The sequence below is a fragment of the Rhincodon typus genome, chromosome 48, assembly GCF_021869965.1.
Source record: "Rhincodon typus isolate 14 chromosome 48, sRhiTyp1.1, whole genome shotgun sequence".
Lineage (NCBI taxonomy): Eukaryota > Metazoa > Chordata > Chondrichthyes > Orectolobiformes > Rhincodontidae > Rhincodon > Rhincodon typus.
In genome coordinates, this window is record NC_063379.1 from 1,001,473 (window position 1) to 1,019,807 (window position 18,335).

General features: G+C 43.0%; 1 protein-coding gene across 1 annotated transcript; it reads left to right on the plus strand.

The window, feature by feature from the left end:
- The first annotated feature begins 325 nt into the window (after positions 1-325).
- Positions 326-8,076, plus strand: LOC109911697 (erythroblast NAD(P)(+)--arginine ADP-ribosyltransferase-like). The gene is made up of 2 exons (XM_020511057.2): positions 326-515; positions 4,366-8,076. The coding sequence occupies exons 1-2, from the start codon at positions 344-346 to the stop codon at positions 5,217-5,219; spliced, it is 1,026 nt and encodes a 341-aa protein (XP_020366646.1). The 5' UTR covers positions 326-343; the 3' UTR covers positions 5,220-8,076.
- Positions 8,077-18,335: the final 10,259 nt, after the last annotated feature.

Here is an 18,335-nt window from a genome sequence, read left to right on the forward strand (position 1 = left end):
TGCTCAGGATGGCTGTTTTTGATCAACACGGACTTCACTGTTACCTTTATACCTTGATATTGCAGGTTTAAATCTAAACTGCTTCTTCTGATCTCTCTGACTCAGGCCAAAGGGAAGGAATTGCTGCAGATTTCACGCTGTCAATAGCGAACCAACAAAAGTATAATTAAATACCTTCAAGAGATCAGAATTCCCTTTACTAACAATGAAATGTGTAATTCACAAAATGAGACAGGCAATACACACAAACAGATTTCACAAGAACTAATGTAATAAGGCTCTGAGACACCAACTGGTTTTGGTCATTCTTTCAGTTTCACTTTCACTGACTCCACATGCAGTGATGTACAGATACCATTGCAAGCAGCAAAACTCTCTGAAAACAAGGACAAATCCTGAAGTAACACAGCTCAGAGAGACAGGAGTCAGTTATTGCACATCAATTGAAAAAGAAGGGAGGAGAGGAACAATGTGCTATGTGTTTATTACTCTGCTGACTGCCGTCTGTTTCAATTGTAAGTATTTACAATGTTGGCTCAGGCAATCAATAGATTATTTTCTGCTTTTAATCCTCTGGCTTTGTTTTTCCTCAAATCTGCTTGCTGGCGACACACTGAGTTGGTCGAACCAACCACACTCATTCCCTTGCATGGAAACAGATCCTTCGGTTCAACCAGTCCACGCCGACCATATTTCCAATTTAAACTAGTCTCACCTGCCTGTATTTGGCCCATATCCGTCCAAACTTTTCCTGTTTGTATACTTATCCAAACGTCTTTTAAAACATTGCAATTCTACCTGCATTCATCAATTCCTCTGGCAGTTCCATTCACGCACAAACCACTCTACATAAAAAAAAAGTCCCTCATGTCCTCTTTAAATTTTTTTTTCTTCTCACCTTAAAACAAAATGCCCCCTAGTTTGAACTCTCCCACCTTAGGGAAAAGGTCTTTGCAATTTACCTTGTCTGTGCTCCTCAGGATTTTATCAACCTCTATAAAGGTCAACCCTCAATCTACTATGCTCCAGTGAAAAAAAATCCCAGCCTTTCCAGTCTATTTTTATAACTCAAACCCTCCATTCCCAGCAACATCCTGGTAAATCTTTTCTAAACCCTCTCCAGTTTAACAATATCCTTCCTATGTTGTTGCTTGGCTTGGAGAGTTTTGGTTATTAAGGGAGATGGCATAGACTGAGGTTGTTTTCCTTAGAGCAGAGGACACTGAGGGTGTATATGACTGAGATGAATAAAATTATGAGTGGGATAGACTGGTAAGATGAGAAGGAACGTTTGCCCTTGATGGAGGTATTAATAACCAGGGGAATAGATTTCAAGAAAGAAGCAAAAGGCTTAGAGGGGATGTGAGGGAAAAATATTTCACCCAGAGGGTGGCTGGAATCTAGAACTTGCTGCTTGTAAGTGTGGTAGAGGTAAAAATCATCATAATATTTAAGCAGCATTTAGATGTGCACTTGCAATGCCATGCCAAATAAGACTATGGGCCACTTGCTGGGAAATGTGACTACCTCTCATTCTTTTAAACTCCAATGACTAGAGTTCCAACCTATTTAACCTCCTAAGACAATCACTTCTATCAATTCATCCACTTCTTTCAAAAGATGCATGAATTTAGTTAAAGTGCCAGTAATTCGGTTGCTCTCATTACTTTCATGACTTACACTGACCTTATTTCTTTTTGGTGCAGTCTTATGTCTACATTCCCTGTCTCTTTCTATCAAACTCTGGTTGTCATTATCTGTATTGATAATCTAACTTTCCAAATCTCTCCTCACGGGAACCGAGCATGCCTCCCACCAACATATACCTAAGCCCTCATCTCCCCACACCCCCGTCTCAGGTGAGCCAGAATGATCTACTGTCACTGTTTTGAAGAGTAGAGTAGACATTCCCATTGGTCATGCCAATATTTATCCTTTAAGCAATATTCCCAATGACACATTACCTGAGCATTAACACTTAACTCATTGTGGGGGTTACTTGGAGTACAGATTAGTTGATACAATTCCGATCTGACAACAATGAATGTTCTTCAGAAAGGAGCTTGTTAGTTAGAAGACGTATTGGGATCTATAAGATCATGAAGGGTGCTATATAAATGTTGACCCAACCACTTGGACCCTCTGTGAAGGCGAATGATTGGGTTGTTAATAGTCTTTTCCTGCTGCGTGTTTCACAAACATCGGCCATCTTGCCTCTCTAATGTTCACAGTCCTTGATAAGAGCCAACAGCTTGGTGCAGTTTTCAAATTGTATCAGTCACCAGGAAGCAGGTATGCTGGCTTCCTTTGCTCTGAGGTCTAAGAACTGGAGTTGTATCGGAATGATTCTCTGTCAGTGTTCTTCTTGTCTATTTCCTTTTCTCAACATGGAGTCATTAGCTGTATACATCGGAGAAAGAACTCTCAACGTCAGTTTCAGAAAGCACATCCCTGCAGCATTCTGGGCATCTTCATAGCCCAAGAACAGCAGTGGTTCAATAAGGCAGCTCACTGTCACCTTCTCCAGGTGAATTAGCAATAGGTCACCTATCTGGGCCTGGCCACAAGAATGATTAAAATAATCTATTGTCTGGTTAGCTGTTGAATGGTTGGTTTATGATGTAGCATGATGCTAACATCCTGCACTAACCAAGGTTACCATGGGGTCCTGCCTTCTCAATCTTGCTTCTTACCTGAATCCCTACCATGTGAAAACAGGCTATTTGGCCCATCAAGTCCACACCGACCTTCTAAAGAACATGCCACCCACCCCATCACAGTAAACCCACATTTTCCATGGTTAATCCACCTAAGCGTGCACATCCCTAGACACTACCGACAATTTAGCATGGCTAATCCACCCTAACCTGGACTTCTTTAGATGGGAGGAAACTGGAGCACCCAAAGGAAACCCACACAGGCTTCGGGAGAATGTACAAACACCACAGTTCCAATCACCAGAAAGTGGAATTGAACCCAAGTCCCTGGCACTGTAAGACAGTAGTGCTAGCCACTAAACCACTGCGCCACTCATAATTATCAGGTTAGCCTCACCATCAGATGCCTCTCTCTAAGAAGCGAGTGGGACTGTGACAATTTCACTTCATTGTTTTGCTTATATTTCAACTTTCACATCCAGAACTTAATGCTGACCAGCTGTAGGATTTTCTGAAACCTCGTTCTGCTTTCCCTGGAAGGAATCAGTCTTCTAAAAGAAAGTGTCTGGCATTTTCCCAAATATTCCTCTTGCACGTGTTAGTCACTTCCTGATTTCCGGATCCTGTTTCTCATCAGATGTTAAAAGGTCAGCCGGATTTGAAAATGATTCGATTTGATCGGTTTATTTCCAATCTGCTTTCATTCCAATCAGGACGAATCCCTTTTAAATGAAAACCATAGGAAATAGGAGCAGGAGTAGGCCATTCGGCCCATCGAGTTTGGTGCACCACTCAATATGATCTTCTATTCTCAACACCACGCACTTCTCTTATTCAGAGAAGGCCAGGGACACTGTGTCATGCCAGTTTAAATATAACCCACAGCAATTACTGTCTGCTACTGTTCCATAGATTTTCCTCTGAATTTGCCGTACTTAGAGCCATAGAGTCTCAGAGTTATACAGCATGGAAACAGACCCTGTAGTCCAACTCATCCATACTGATCATGTTGCCTAGACTAAACTAGTCCCATTTGCCTGCCTTTGGCCCATATTTCTCTAAATCTTTCCTATTCATGTACATGTCCAAATGTCTTTTCAGTGTTGTAACTGTATCAGCCTCTACCCCTTCCCCTGGTGGTTGACTCTATGAATGAAACACCATCTGTGTGAAAGGGTTGGCCCAAAGGTCGGCCCAAAGGTCCCTCTTAAATTTTTACTATGGAGAAAGAAATGGAGGCTGGAAAGGCCATGCTAAATCAGCCATAGTGTCCAGGGATGTGTAAATTAAGTGGATTAGCTGTGGGAAATGCAGGGACGGGGGTGGGGAAGGTGAGTCTGGGCGGGATGCTCTTCAGAGAGTCAGTGTGGACTGATGGGCCGAATGGCCAGTTTCCGCAGTGGAGGGATTCTATGATTCTATGATCTTGGGGAAATAATTATTGACATCTTGAAATCACTCCACATTACAGACGAGGAAGTGCTGGAGGTCTTAAAAAAAATGTAAAGTTGGACAAATCTCAGTGTCCTGATCAAGTGCGTACTAGGATGTTGTGAGAAGTTAGGGAAGAAATTGTAGTTCCCCCAGCAGAGATATTTGTATCACCCTCAGCAACAGATGAGGTGCTGGAGCCATCTACTCATTCCATGGATGCAATCACTCCATGATTCTCGATCCTAGTTCACGACTGTGTCCTTTCTCCTTACAGACCGGGGCACGGCTCTTGCGGTCAATGTTCCAAAACGAGACATTGGTCGGGTCATCCAAATGGACATGGCTCTCAATTCAGCTGCTTACCTCTTCACCCAAAGCAGCCAGGCTGATGACCTGGCCAGGGCCCAGCTGGAGAAGGACAGAAGAGCCAATAAAGTCTTTGATAATGCTTGGAAGAAAGCGAACAGTTGTATGACCCACAGTGTCATACCTAGAGGGTTGACAAAGGATCACATTCACGCGGTTTACACTTACACAGCGAGTTACATCGAAGATGGCCAGTTCTACAAGTTATTCAATGAGGCGGTCCGAGAGTACGGAGCAAATGACACTGTCTACACCCGGGATTTCAAGTTCAAGAGTTTCCATTATTTGTTGACGGTGGCCTTGGAACAACTAAGAAAGGACAAGCCTCACCCGAGGGAACTGACTTACAGAGGGGTCAGACTACCAGTGAATGCCCTGCAGGGGTCGCATGTCAGATTTGGATTCTTTGCTTCTTCCTCACTGAATCAAAGCATTGCCCTCAATTTCACAAATTCATCCTCAAATCACAACACCTGGTTTCAAATCCACTCCAGGTATGGGGTCCCAATCATGAACTACTCCTGCTTCCCTGAGGAGATGGAAGTTTTGATCCCCCCCTACGAGGTGTTCCGGGTGAATTTGGTGACTCCCTGGAAGTATGGCACCAACATCACCCTCACAGGGGAGGGTAAGCTGGGGGTCGCCGTGCAGGTGGAAAGGGGCAAAAATGGCAGTCTCGTGGTGGTACGGTGCCGGGGGACGGCCAACTCGCTCTCAGTCGGATTGTGGATCCTACTGCTCCTGGTTCTCATCTCGGTGTAGACCAATCCTGGGAACACACGCATATGGAGCCTCAGGGAAACAAACCTCATCAATAGTATCAAGCAAGGGGGTGGCCATTCAGTCCACCCAGTCTGCTTAGCCATTCAAAACATGTTAAGAGAACTGCCAATCCCACATTTCCCACAACTGCACTCTCCTGCCCCATTGCATTCATTTCAGTCATCTGTCTATTCCTGCACTAAAGGACAGAGCCCACACAAGGACATCATTATTTTTCACTGCAATACCGTCCGAGAGGCTAAGGATCTACATCGAATAGAAATCTTCCAAAGGAAACAGACAAAGTCTTGACCTCAATCCTCACTAATGTCCTCCCCCCAGCAAGGCTTGATGGAAATAATTCAAGGTTCCAAGGCATGGAAGAGACACTGGACATTGTTGGGTAGCGGTAGCAAACAGCGATGGGCCAAACGTCTCCTTCTGTCAGTTTTCAATCTGTTATTGCAACTCCCCTAACACCATTCGACGGAGCTTGTCGATGAACAGCCATCACCTGAATCTGGAACGGGGTAGACAGCATATCAAACTGTATCTGAACCTGGACTCAATCTGGTTCTGGATCAAAGCAACTCTTGAACTCACTGCCTGTAATTGACAATGCTTTCCAAACAAACAGAATGATGTTGAATTGAAGTTTCTCAAAGAGTAGATGCCTCTTCACCTCTGCAGAACATTTTGGAGACCGGGGCTCTGGGACCAGGAGGGGGTTTGTTCTCCAGCAGTCGCTCCTTCGGGCAGTTTCAGCAGCAGTGAGGCCCACGGGGAGGGAGAAACTGTACCATTTAAAGGAAAAACAGGGTGCTGATGAATTGAATTCGTAGAGTCATCCAGTACGGAAAAAGACCCTTTCATCCAACTCGTCCATGCTGACCAGAAATCCCAATCTGACTTTGTCCCATTTGCCAGCATCTGGACATATCCGTTTAAACCCTTTCTCTTCATGAACCTGTCCAGATGCCTTTTAAATATTGTAATTGTACCAGCTTTCACTGCTCCCTCTGGAAATTCATTCCATAAAAGCTGCCCCTCAGATCCTCTTTAAATCTTTCCTCACTCACCTTAAACCCAAGCCCTTTAGTTTTGGACTCCTCTACCTTCAGGAAAAGACCTTGCTACTTGTCTTGCATGTTTCAATAAGGTTGCCTCTCATTCTCCTAATCTCCAGGCCCAGTCTGTTCAACCTCTGCTCATAAGACAATCCCTCCATCCGTGGCTGCTGCAGAATGAACCTACCCTGAGCTGCCTCTAATGTCTGTATATATTTCTGTAGCTAAGGAGCTGAACTGTAGGGAAGAGAAAGTCATGTTGAATGGAAGAACGCAACAAGTTGTAGAATTAGGCCATTCAGTCCTGCTAGCTTATTCTGCCATTAAATACTCTAGCAGCGGACCATGTTTGGAAGACACAAAATGGACGATAAGGATTAAAACAAAATGGGACACCCTGCTCTAATATTTAAGTGAAACATAATGGCACCTTTCAATAAGATAGCTCCAAGGTCGACATGGGGCCCTACAAACAACCATCCGAGACAGTTTGATAACAGAATGTCAAAGGATAGACAAGTGATTGACTCCAGCCTCATTAATGAAAGGATGTCCTCCCACTAAGTGAATAACACCAGTTAGAATAAATCTCATTCCATGAGCCAGTCAGAAAAACTCCCTATGTAGCTGTAATAACAAACAGCTAAAGCCATTTTGCAGCAATTGGTTGCTTCTTTGAAGTTATTCACAATATTAAGAAATAGGCTCCAGATAAAGATTCTTCAGATAATCATAGGGGTAGATTTCAACATTGGGATAGATAGACAAAAGTAATAGAAGCATTAGGGGGAAAAACATTTAAACATAGATGAGAAAGTTAATTAGTCTCCGGAAACACTTTCTCTTATCTCTAAAAAAAATGATGCTTGGTATGCTCCGAATTAAATAGATGGATCACAACTTGCTAAGTATAAGATGCTAACAGCAGAAATAGCTGTATAATTTCATACTTTGTAACAGAAATTAATACAATGAAACTTATAGCAGTTAGTTAAAACCAACTGCCGTTTGTATTTTTTATATACACCTTATTGGGACAGTGAAAAACATCAGAGGAGTAATTGAATTTGATAAAAGCAGCACATGGAATACAAGTGAATAACAGAATTCAAGCAGTCCTCATAGATAAGGGTGAAGGGTCACAGGACCTGAAACATTAACTCTGATTTTCTTCTTCATCAGAGATGCTGCCAGATCTGCTGAGCTTCCAGCAACTTTTGTTTTTGTTCTTGGAGATTAACAATGCCTGGTAAACACCACGAGATCATGGAAACCTGGGACTGTCCATAGGAATGCCCATCATTGATTAGGTACGCCACAAAATCAGGTGCATGGATTAAGGAGGAAGGCCAGGGGCTTCACTGTATTTGATTATTGTAACACAAAATGTATAAAAAGGCTGTATTTGACTGTAAAAATCAAAATGCATCATTGACCTCTCTTCCAGTCTGAGCCAAAGATTAAGATAATAATTATGCTTTCACATTGAGGCCAGATTTGGGGAAGGTCATTTGGCCCTCTCCCTGCATTTTTGCTTGAATAAAAATCTGCAACTTGCCTGAATCCTGTCTGCCTCCTAAGTCTTTGTCCCAGGTCAAGGGGTACACTCCTACAAATACAATCTCATCTCATCCTCGATCCACTTTCCTGCCCACTCTCCGTAATGCTTTAATCTAATTAAACTAACCTGTTACAAATTAAAAGTCTGTTTGTCTCCTCCTTAAATTAACTCATTAACTCAACCTCCACCACACTCTGGTAACGAATTCCACAGATTCACAGCCCTTTGAGAGAATTAATTTGTCCTCATCTGTTTTAAATCTGCTATCAACTCTCGTTCTAGATTGTCCCATATGAGGAAACATCCTTTCTACATCTACTTTGTCAATCCACTTTAGCATCTTATCTATCTCAAGCAGATCTTATCTCATTCTGCTAAACTCCAAAGACTATAGGTGTAAATACTTAATATCCATTCATAAGACAAGCCCATCGAGTCATATCATCCCTACAATGTGGAAGCAGGCCATTTGGCCCATCGAGTCCACACCAACCCGCAAAGAACAGCCCACCCAGATACCCCAACCCTCCCAGCCAGTCCTGTATAACCCTACATTTCCCGTGGCTAACCCACCTCCCTGGACACTTTGGCAAGTTGGCATGGCCAATCCACCTAACCTGCACATCTTTGGATTGTGGGAGGAAACCGGAGCACCCGGAGGAAACCCCACGCAGACATGGGAAGACCATGCAAACTCCACACAAGACAGTTGTCTGATGGTGGAATTAAGCCCAGGTCCCTGGTGCTGTGAGGCAACAGTGCTAACCACTGAGCCACCATGCCACCCCTCATCTATGGAATCAGTCCAGTGGACTTACCTCTGAGTTGCCTCCAATGCAACTACATCCCTCCTCAAGTAATGGGACCAAAACTGTACACAATACTCCAGGTGCGGTCTCACCGATGCCTTGTACATTTGCAGCAACACTTCCCTACTTTCATACTCTATTCCTTTAACAATATATGCCAAAATTACATTTGCTTTCCTTATTACCTGTTACACCTGCACACTAGTTTTCTGCAATTCAGGCATGAGGCCACCCAGATCCCTCTCCACTGAAACACTCTGAAATTTCTCTCCATTTAGATAATAAGTTTGCCTTTCTGTTCTTCTGAACAAAATGGATCACCTTAAACTTATCCATGTTAAACTTGATCTGACAAACTTTGGCCCATTCACCTAATCTATCTGTATCCATTTATAAATTTCTTATTTGCTCATTGACACGTACTTCTCCACCTATTTTAGTGCTGTCTACAGATTTGCAGTTTATACCCCTGTATTAAAGTAAGCAACAACAATGACAAAACAAACACTGGTTAGTCCTGGACTAGAGCATTGTGTGCAATTGAATTAAGTTTGTCTACTTAAGATAGAGAATTCTTTTTTTCATGAAGACCATCTCTCTGCTTCCCTTTTCGTAAAGTTTTCACTTCCTTAAGTTGGTGACAGCAGTTTTAGTTTTACAGCAGAGATGGGTAGACTCATAAATAAATTTAGAAAGCATTGGAGAAACTCAGCAGATCTGACAGCAACTATGGAGAGAGAGAAAAACAGAGTTAATGTTTCGAGTCTGATAACTTCTTTGGAATAGTTTGTTCTGAAGGAAAGTCATACTGGACACAAAACGTTATCTTTGGTCCTCTCTCCACAGACACTGACAGACCTGCTGAGTTTCTCCAGTGCTTTCTGTTTCTATTATTTTAGATCCCCAGCATTTGTAGTGTATCATTCTTACATAGATAGATTCTAGGAAAGCAAAGGAGTGAAAGGTTATGAAGGGCAATGGGAATGCAGAGTAATCACATGAGCCCCGATCTTATTGAATGGTGAAGCAAGTTAGACGGGCTGGGTATCCGGCCTCTGTGTGCAATTCAACATGTTGAGCATATTGAACAATATCATGTGCTCGAAGAGTTACACTTATGAGGGTCACAGGAAAACAGAGGGAGTGCAAGTCAAAATTAGACGGTGGTTTCAAAATTACCAGTGCAGTAAAGAATAGCTGAAGTGGCAACTTCAATCTCTGAGTTGCATTCACTTGGGCCAGAGTTACAAGACAAGTAGAGACAATAGAATTTGAGATCGCAGAGGGTGATCCTGGTACTTCTGGCTCTCAAACCCATTGTAACCTGAGATAATTGTGAAGCATTCACAAAATGTTCTGCTGTTCAATTTCTTCAGATTGCAAACAAAACCCAAACATTAAAGCTACCTGTGGTTCTGTACATAATTCTCACTCATTCGAAATGTCTAATTCAAAGTGATCCATGCAGATAAATTTCATAGTTTTGTTTTTGGATTTTAACATACCTGTAAACATGGTACACGTGAGCTCAGAATTAAATTTATGAATTCAAAGAATGTATGCTTTGCATAAATCTGTGTACTTATTTACTGACATCATGAAATAAATAATTGAGTTTATATTGGACTGATAATTATAAACTATTTGTACGACTGTGCAGGTGAAAAGTTAGAATAAATAGAGATGGAAAACATTTGAATCCACTAATAAGTATATGTAAGTATGGGTGACTCAGTGGTTAGCACTGCTGCCTCACAGTGCCAAGGACCCAGGTTTGGTCCCACCCTTGGGCAACTGTCAGTGTGGAGCTTGCATCCTCTCCCTGTGTCTGTGTGGGTTTCCTTCAGGTGCACCAGTTTCCTCCTGCAAACCAAAGACATGCAGTTTAGGTGGATTGGCCATGATACATGCATGATGACAGGATAGGGCGTGGGGTTCAGTGCATACTTGATGGGTCAAGTAGCCTCTATCTTCGTTGTAGGGATTTGATGATTCTATAAATAATTGATAGTCTAATTACCATGTTTCACCTTATGTTCTAAGTGTTACAAAACACAATTTTCAAACTTTATGTGAAGATAATTCATCATAGCCGCAGAGGGCTGCTCTCCCATTTGAGAGACAACGGGTGGTGTGTTTAACTTGAGGATTAACACACCCCAGGTGACGTCAGCTAGGATTGGGATTTGAGCCCACACCATTGGCCTAACAATGCAACACAAATCAGCCAATTCAGCTAAAAGCAACTCAGCAAAGATGTCTTGGAAGTTTTTTTGTCCTTCATGGGCCTAGGGTGCATTGAGTTGCTTCAGTGCAGCTAATGTTTCCCAAGTGGTGTCTCAGAAGCCACAGGGACAATGGTAAAACTATGCACAAGAAGGTTCTGCACTTCCAACTCTTATTTGGAATTGGTCCAAATGACGTTTCCCATTGACTGTGGGTAAGAGTCAGTTCACATTTGTAGTCCGTGTCACATGGATGGACATACATTGACTCCCATATCCGTCCATTATTTACTCAGGCCCCAAGAGCTACATCCCCTTGTAAATAGATGGATCATCTTCTTTCTATACAAACTGTGGGTACAGGGACTAGATTCTGGTATCAATGATACACATTGTCGCTAACTATTCACCTAAACATTCCTAGGATAATAAAGCCATTAAAATACAATAAATTACAATTTAAAAATTCCTGGCAGGGTATCTAGTTGTCATCTTGATTAGAGAGATTTTGTTTGATTAAGGTAGTTAGACAGCTACAATGCATACAGAGAAATCCTCGTGCTCAGTTCAAACCATAGGGTTCAAATGTCTTGCCCAATCTTTAAAGCTAACCAACAGGCCTTGATTTGCAAACAGAAGTCTGATGTGCCAGACTTCCCAGCACTTTTAACATGGTCATAACGCTAGTTTCTCACCAACGATTGCTTTCACATTTTTATTTTTGCCTTTTCACAAATACTTTACTGTGACCGATTCACATTATGAACACATTCAAGACTTCTGGTAGTGTTTCTTTGCTCCAGTAGGTTTTGGTGACCTTGAGGACATTGAAACGCACAGGCTTACTGAGAGGCCAGCATTCCCCCTACAGTCGCACTGTCCCCAATTCTGCACATTCCTGAAGTCCAGTGGGGGAAAAGACATGTGCTTGTGTCACTTCTTGATGCAGTTGGTGTATTGTGTACAGTTCTGGTCACCCTGTTATACAAAATACATAGTTAAACTTGAAAGTGTGCAAAGAAGAGTTACAAAGATGTTGCTAGGACTAGTAGGCCTGAGTTATAGGGAGAGGATGGCCAGGGCAGGGCTTTATTCCTTGGTATGTAGGAGTATGAGGGTGATGTTATTGTGGTGTATAAAATCATGAGGGGCATAGATAGGATGAATGCTCATAGTCTTTTTCCCAGGAATGGGGAATTGAAAACTAGAGGGTATTGGTTTAAGGTGAGGGGAGAAAGATTTCAGAAGGACCTGAGGGGCAACTCATTCACACAGAAAGTGGTACGTATATAGAATGGGCTACCACAGAACATAGTTGAGGCAGATACAATAGCAACATTTAAAAAAAATTGGATAGGTATATGGATGGGAAGGATTTAGAGGGATATGCACCAAATGTAGGCAATTGGCAATAGTTGATTGGGCACTATGATCAACATGGACCAAATTGGACAAAGGGCCTATTTCCATGCTGTATTACTCTATGAATTTGTGACTCACTGCCTCCTGTTACTGTGTGTGTGTGTGTGTGTGTGTGTGTGTGTGTGTGTGGTTCTTGCACTGCTATGTTGTTCTATGCATGCCTCAAAAGTCCAATCTTTCCATCATTGACTTCAGGAGGCAGGAGGACACACCTCTGTCTGCATCAATAGTGCTGAGGTGGAGATGGTCCAGAGCATCAGGTTCCTGGGAGTTGCGATCACCAACAATCTGTTCCAGTCCATGTTGATGCGACGAATAAGAAAGCACAATAACAGGAGGTAAAGGGAATCCAGCATGTCCACAAAGACTCTGACCAATTTTTATTGATGCACCGTGGAAAGCATCATTTCTGAATGCATCACAGTGTGGAAACAGCAACTGCCCTTCCCAAGATCATAAGAAACTACAGAGAGTTGTGTGAACACAGCCCAGTCCATCATGCAAGCCAGCCTTCCATCCATTGACTCCATCTACACTTTCCGCTGTCTTGGGAAGGCAATCAAAATAATAAAAGACCCCTCCCACTCTGGTTATACTTCCTTCCACTCTCTCCTGTCTGGTAGAAGATACAAAAGTTTAAATGCTTCCACAACCAGATTCAAGAACAGCTTTTTCGCCACTGGTGTCAGTCTTTTGAACAGACCTCTCAAATATTAATGTTGATCTCTCTGCACCCTCTCTGTGGCTGTAACACTGTATTCTGCACTCTGTTTTCCTACCCTGATGCACATTGTATTGTATGATTTTCATTGTACCTTGGTACATGTGACAAGAATAAATCAAACTGAATCAAAAAATCCTTGCAGTTCAGTGAATTACCATCGATGACACCCCAAGGTCTTTGGAATTCCCTTCCTCAAAAGGCAGTGGATGCAGAATCTTTAATTATGTATAAACAAGACCTTGACGGATCCTTGATAACCAAGGGGGTGAAAGATTATCGGGAGGAGAGGGTGTAATGCAGGAGTGTAGAGTGGAGGTCAAAATTAGACCAGCTATGATCTTACTGAATGGTGGGGCAGACTCGAAGGGTTGAGTGGCCCACTGCTGTTTCAATCTATGTTGCATGTATCACGAAGCGGGTTGCCCCTGATTGGAATCAACCTGTTCAGTCATGTTACATTGTCACATTTGGGGCAGCAGGGACTTGAACTCAGGCCTCCTAGTTCAGAGACTAGGGACTCTACCACTGTGCTGTAAAAGCCCTCATTGCATCTGTGGTAAGTTGTTTTATTGCTTAATTGGTTCAACCTCTTTAAATACACTAACCGCCGATTACTATCTCTAAGTTTAAAGACTGCTAAAGGAAAAATGACTCAACAGTTAATGGCATGAAATCCTTGTGTAAGGTATTGATAATATGATCGACTTTTTATGGTTCCATGTGGGTTCTAAAGTTAAAATGCTGTAATTTTATCTTGACCACCTCTTAAGGAGTCCGGCTGGGGAGAGTAATTCTGCATATTGAGTGCTAACCAAAACAGGGATACACGATTGGCCAGCCACAGAGCTACACAGAGAGTGGTCAGGAGCCTGGTCACCCATCAGGAGGGGCTAGCCATCCAGATCAGCCAAGGAACAAGGGTGGATCATGGTCAATCCTTGGAGGGGCGGGTGGGGACTCTGCTCACTGAAAGGCAAAGAAGGGGGCTATTAGAGGCTAATAAGAAAGCTGGTGGGGATTGAAGGTAGCATGCTGAGATGCACAGAAACAGGTAAGTGTGAAGTGGAAGGATATGGGCAATGCAACATCTTAGGGTGGGCAAGGACAGTGCAGAGCAGGACATGTGTTGGTGGGGGAGAGGTAGCGTCATTAACACCCTGTCTTTGATATGGGGGGGGGGGCAAGAAATGCGCTATGATTAGGCCGCAGGATCAGGGCTTTTGTGTTGTTGTGGTAATGTCTCTACCTCTGAGCCAGGAGGCCTGGGTTCAACCACCACCTGTTCCAGAAGTGTGTCATGAAATCTCTGAGCAGGTTGATTGAAAATATCTATCAATAATGCTTTGAGGAATATAGTGGAGTGAAACAAAGGTTTCATCGATGGGAGCTAGCTGCGGACCCGGTGCTTGTTTCTTAAGAGAAAATTCTCATCCAGCTACTGCTCCTGGAAGCTCGAGTTTCAGAGCTGGAGCAGTGGCTGGGACACTGTGGAGCATCCGCGAGGCAGAGAGTATCGTGGATAGCACGTTTTGAGAGGTGATCACACTGCAGGCTCAGACTCTGCAGGCAGGTAGGGAATGTGTGACCACCAGACAGGGCAGGAGAGATAGGCAGATAAGTGCAGGAATCTCCTATGGCCATTCCCCTGCAAAACAGACATACCGTTTTGGATAATGTTGAGGGGAATGGCCTCTCAGGGGAAAGCAGAAGCAGCCAAACTTGTTGCACCACGGTTAGTTCTATTGCAGAGGGGAGGGGTAAAAAATGTGCTCGGGCTATAGTTCTAGGGGACTCAATTGTAAGGGGAATAGACAGGCGTCTCTGTGGCCGCAAATGAAACTCTAGAATGGTATGTTGCCTCCCTGGTGCTAGGGTCAAGGATGTCTTGGAGCAGGTACAGGACATTCTGAATGGAAGGGAGAACAGCCAGTGCTAATGGTACACATTGGTACCAATGACATAGGTCAAAAAAAAGTGATGAGGTCCTAAAGGCAGAATACAAGGAGCTAGGAAGAAAATTAAGAAATTGGACCTCAAAGATAGTGATCTCAGAATTTCTACTGGTGCCATATACTCGTCAGAGTAGAAATGATAGTATATATCAAACGAATACATGCCTCAAAATATGGTGTCAGGGGAGGGTTTCAGATGTGTCCGGAATTGGGACTGATTCTGGGGGAATTGGGACCTGTACAAATTGGACAGATTACACATCAGCAGGACAGGGACTGTTGTGCGAGGGGCAGTGTTTGCTGGAGCGCTTGGGGAGGGTTTAACCTAATATGTTGGGGATGGGAACCTATATAAGGAGTCAGAGAAGGAGGGAGCAAGGACAAAAATAAAAATTAGAAAAGAGAATAGGAGAAGTGATAGGCAGAGAAACCAATGACAAGATTCAACAGGGCTATTGAGAAAAATAAGAGTGAGACAAACAATACTGAAAAGACAAGCTTACAAGGCTTTGTGTCTTCATATGTGGAGCATTTGCAATAAAGTTAATGAATTAATTGCGCAGATAGATGTGAATGGGTACGATATAATTGGGATTTTGGAGACATGGCAGCAGGGTAACCAGGGATGGGAAGTCTATGTCCCATGGTATTGAGTATTTAGGAAGGACAGGCAAAAAGGAAAAGGTGGTGGAGTGACATTGCTACTTAAGAGGAAATTAACATAATAGTGAGAAAGGATATCAGCTCTGACCACGTGGAGTCTGAATGGCTCGAATTGAAAAATACCAAGGGCCAAAAAACATTAGTGGGTGCCATATATAGAATCTCAAACTGTACTGGTGATGTTGGGAATGGCATTAAACAGGGAATTAGAGGTGCATGTGATAAAGGAATATCAATGATCATGGTGATGTTAATCTGCACATAGATTCGGCAAATCAAGTTAGTCATGATGCCGTAGAGAAGGAATTCCTGGAGTGTATACGGGATGGTTTTCTTGACCGATTTTTGGAGGAACCAACTCAAGAGCAGGTCATCTTCGACTGGGTACTATGTAATGAGAAGGGAATCATTGCCAATCTAGCTGTGCGAGACCCCCTGGGGATGAGCTACCATAACATGACAGAATTTTTTTATCAAGAAGGAGAGTGAGGTAGTTGATTTGGAGACTATGGTGTTGAACCTTAATAAAGCAAACTATTAAGATACAAGGCATTGAGTTGGCCTTGATAGATTGGGGATAGTTACTTGAAGGGATGAAAGTGGATAGGCAATGGCAAATATTCAAGTAACATATGGGGAAACTGCAATAACTGCTTATTCCTGTGTGTCACAAAAGCAAAATGGGTAAGAAGGGCAATCCATGGCTTACAAAGGAAATTAGAGATAGTATCCAATCCAAGGAAGAAGCATACAAATTGGCCAAAAATAAAGTTAGAGGATTGGCAGCACTTTAGAATTCAACAAAGAAGGGCCAAAGGATTGATTAGGAAGGGAAAAATATAGTATGAAAGTCAGCTTGCAGGGAACATCAAGACTGACGCTAAGAGTTTCTATAGGTACATGAAAAGAAAGTGATTGGTGGAGACAGATGGAGGTCCCATACAGACAGAAATGGGGGAATGTATAATAAGGAACAAAGAAATAGCTGAGCAACTGAACACATAATTTGGCTCTATCTTCACAAAAGAGGACACAAATCAGATACCAGAAATGTTGGAGAATGCAAGATTTATTGAGATGGAAGAATTGAGGAAGATTAATATTAGTAGAGAAATGGTGCTGGGGAAATTGATGGGATTGAAGGTGGATAAATCCCCAGGGCCTGATAATCTATATCCCGTGGTACTTAAGGAAGTGGCTGTAGGAATAATATATGAGCTGGTGGCCATCTTCTAGGATTCTATAGACTCTGGAATAGTACATGCAGATTGAAGGATAGCTAATATCACTCTAATATTCAAAAACGTAGATGGAGAGAAAACAGGGGATTATAAACCAGTTAGCCTAACATCGGTAGTGGGGAAAATTCTCAAATCCATTATCAAGGACTTTATAGTGGAACATTTCAAAAGCAGTGGCAAGATCAGGCAGTGTCAATGTGGATTTATGAAGACAAAATCATGCTTGATAAATCTGTTTGAATTCTATGATGATGTAACTCGTCGAGTTGACAAGGGGTAGCCAGTTGATGTGGTATATTGGGACTTTCAGAAAGCTTTTGACAAAGTCCTGCACAAGAGATTATTGTGCAAGATTAAAGCACATGGGATTGGGGGAAGTGTACTGAGATGGATAGAAAACTGGTTGGCAGAGGGGAAACAAAGAGTAGGAATGAATGGGTCCTATTCAAATTGGCAGGGCAATAACTAATGGAGTGCTACAGGGATCGGTGCTGGGGCCCCAGCTTTTCACAATATATATTAATGATTTGGATAAGGGAACAAAATGTAACATCTCAAAGTTTGCAGATGATACCAAGTTGGGTGAGAGAGTGAACTGTGACGAGCATACGGAGGTCCTTCGGCATGATCCAGACAGGTTGGGTGAGTGGGCAAATCAATGGCAGATGCAGTATAGTTTGGATAAATGTGAGGTTATTCACTTTGGAAGCAAAAACAAGAAGGCAGATTACTACCTGAATTGGGAGAGGGGAGTGTGCAGCGGGACCTGGTCAGCTTTGCACCAGTTGCTGAAGGTAAGCATGCAGGTGCAGCAGGTGGTAAAGAAGGCAAATAGTATGTTGGCCTTCATTGTGAGAGCTTTTGAGTTCAGGAGCAGGGAGGTAATGTTGCAGTTATACAGGGTGAGGCCACACCAAGAATATTGTGTGCAATTTCGGTCTCTTTTTCCGAGGAAAGATGCTCTTGCTCTCGAGGGAGTGCAGTGAAAGTTTACCAGGCTGATTCCTGGGATGGCGGAACTGACATATGAGGAGAGATTGGCTAGGTTAGGATTGTTTTTGCTGGAGTTCAGACAAATGAGTGGGGGATCTCATAGAGACTTGTAAAATTCTAATAGGACTGGACAGGGTAGATGCAGGGAGGATGTTCCCGATGGTGGGTGTGTCCAGAACAAGGGGTCACAGTCTGAGGATTTGGGGTAGACCATTTAGGACGGAGATGAGGAGACATTTCTTCACCCAAAGAGTGGTGAGCCTCTGGAATTCATTACCACAGGAAGTAGCTGATGCCAAAACATCGAATGTATTCAAGAGGCGGCTAGGTATAGCACTTGGGGCAAATGGGATCAAAGGTTACGGGGAGAAAGCAGGATTAGGCTATTGAGTTGGAGATCAGCCATGATTGTAATGAACGGCAGAGCAGGCTAGAAGGGCCAAATGGCCACTTCCTGCT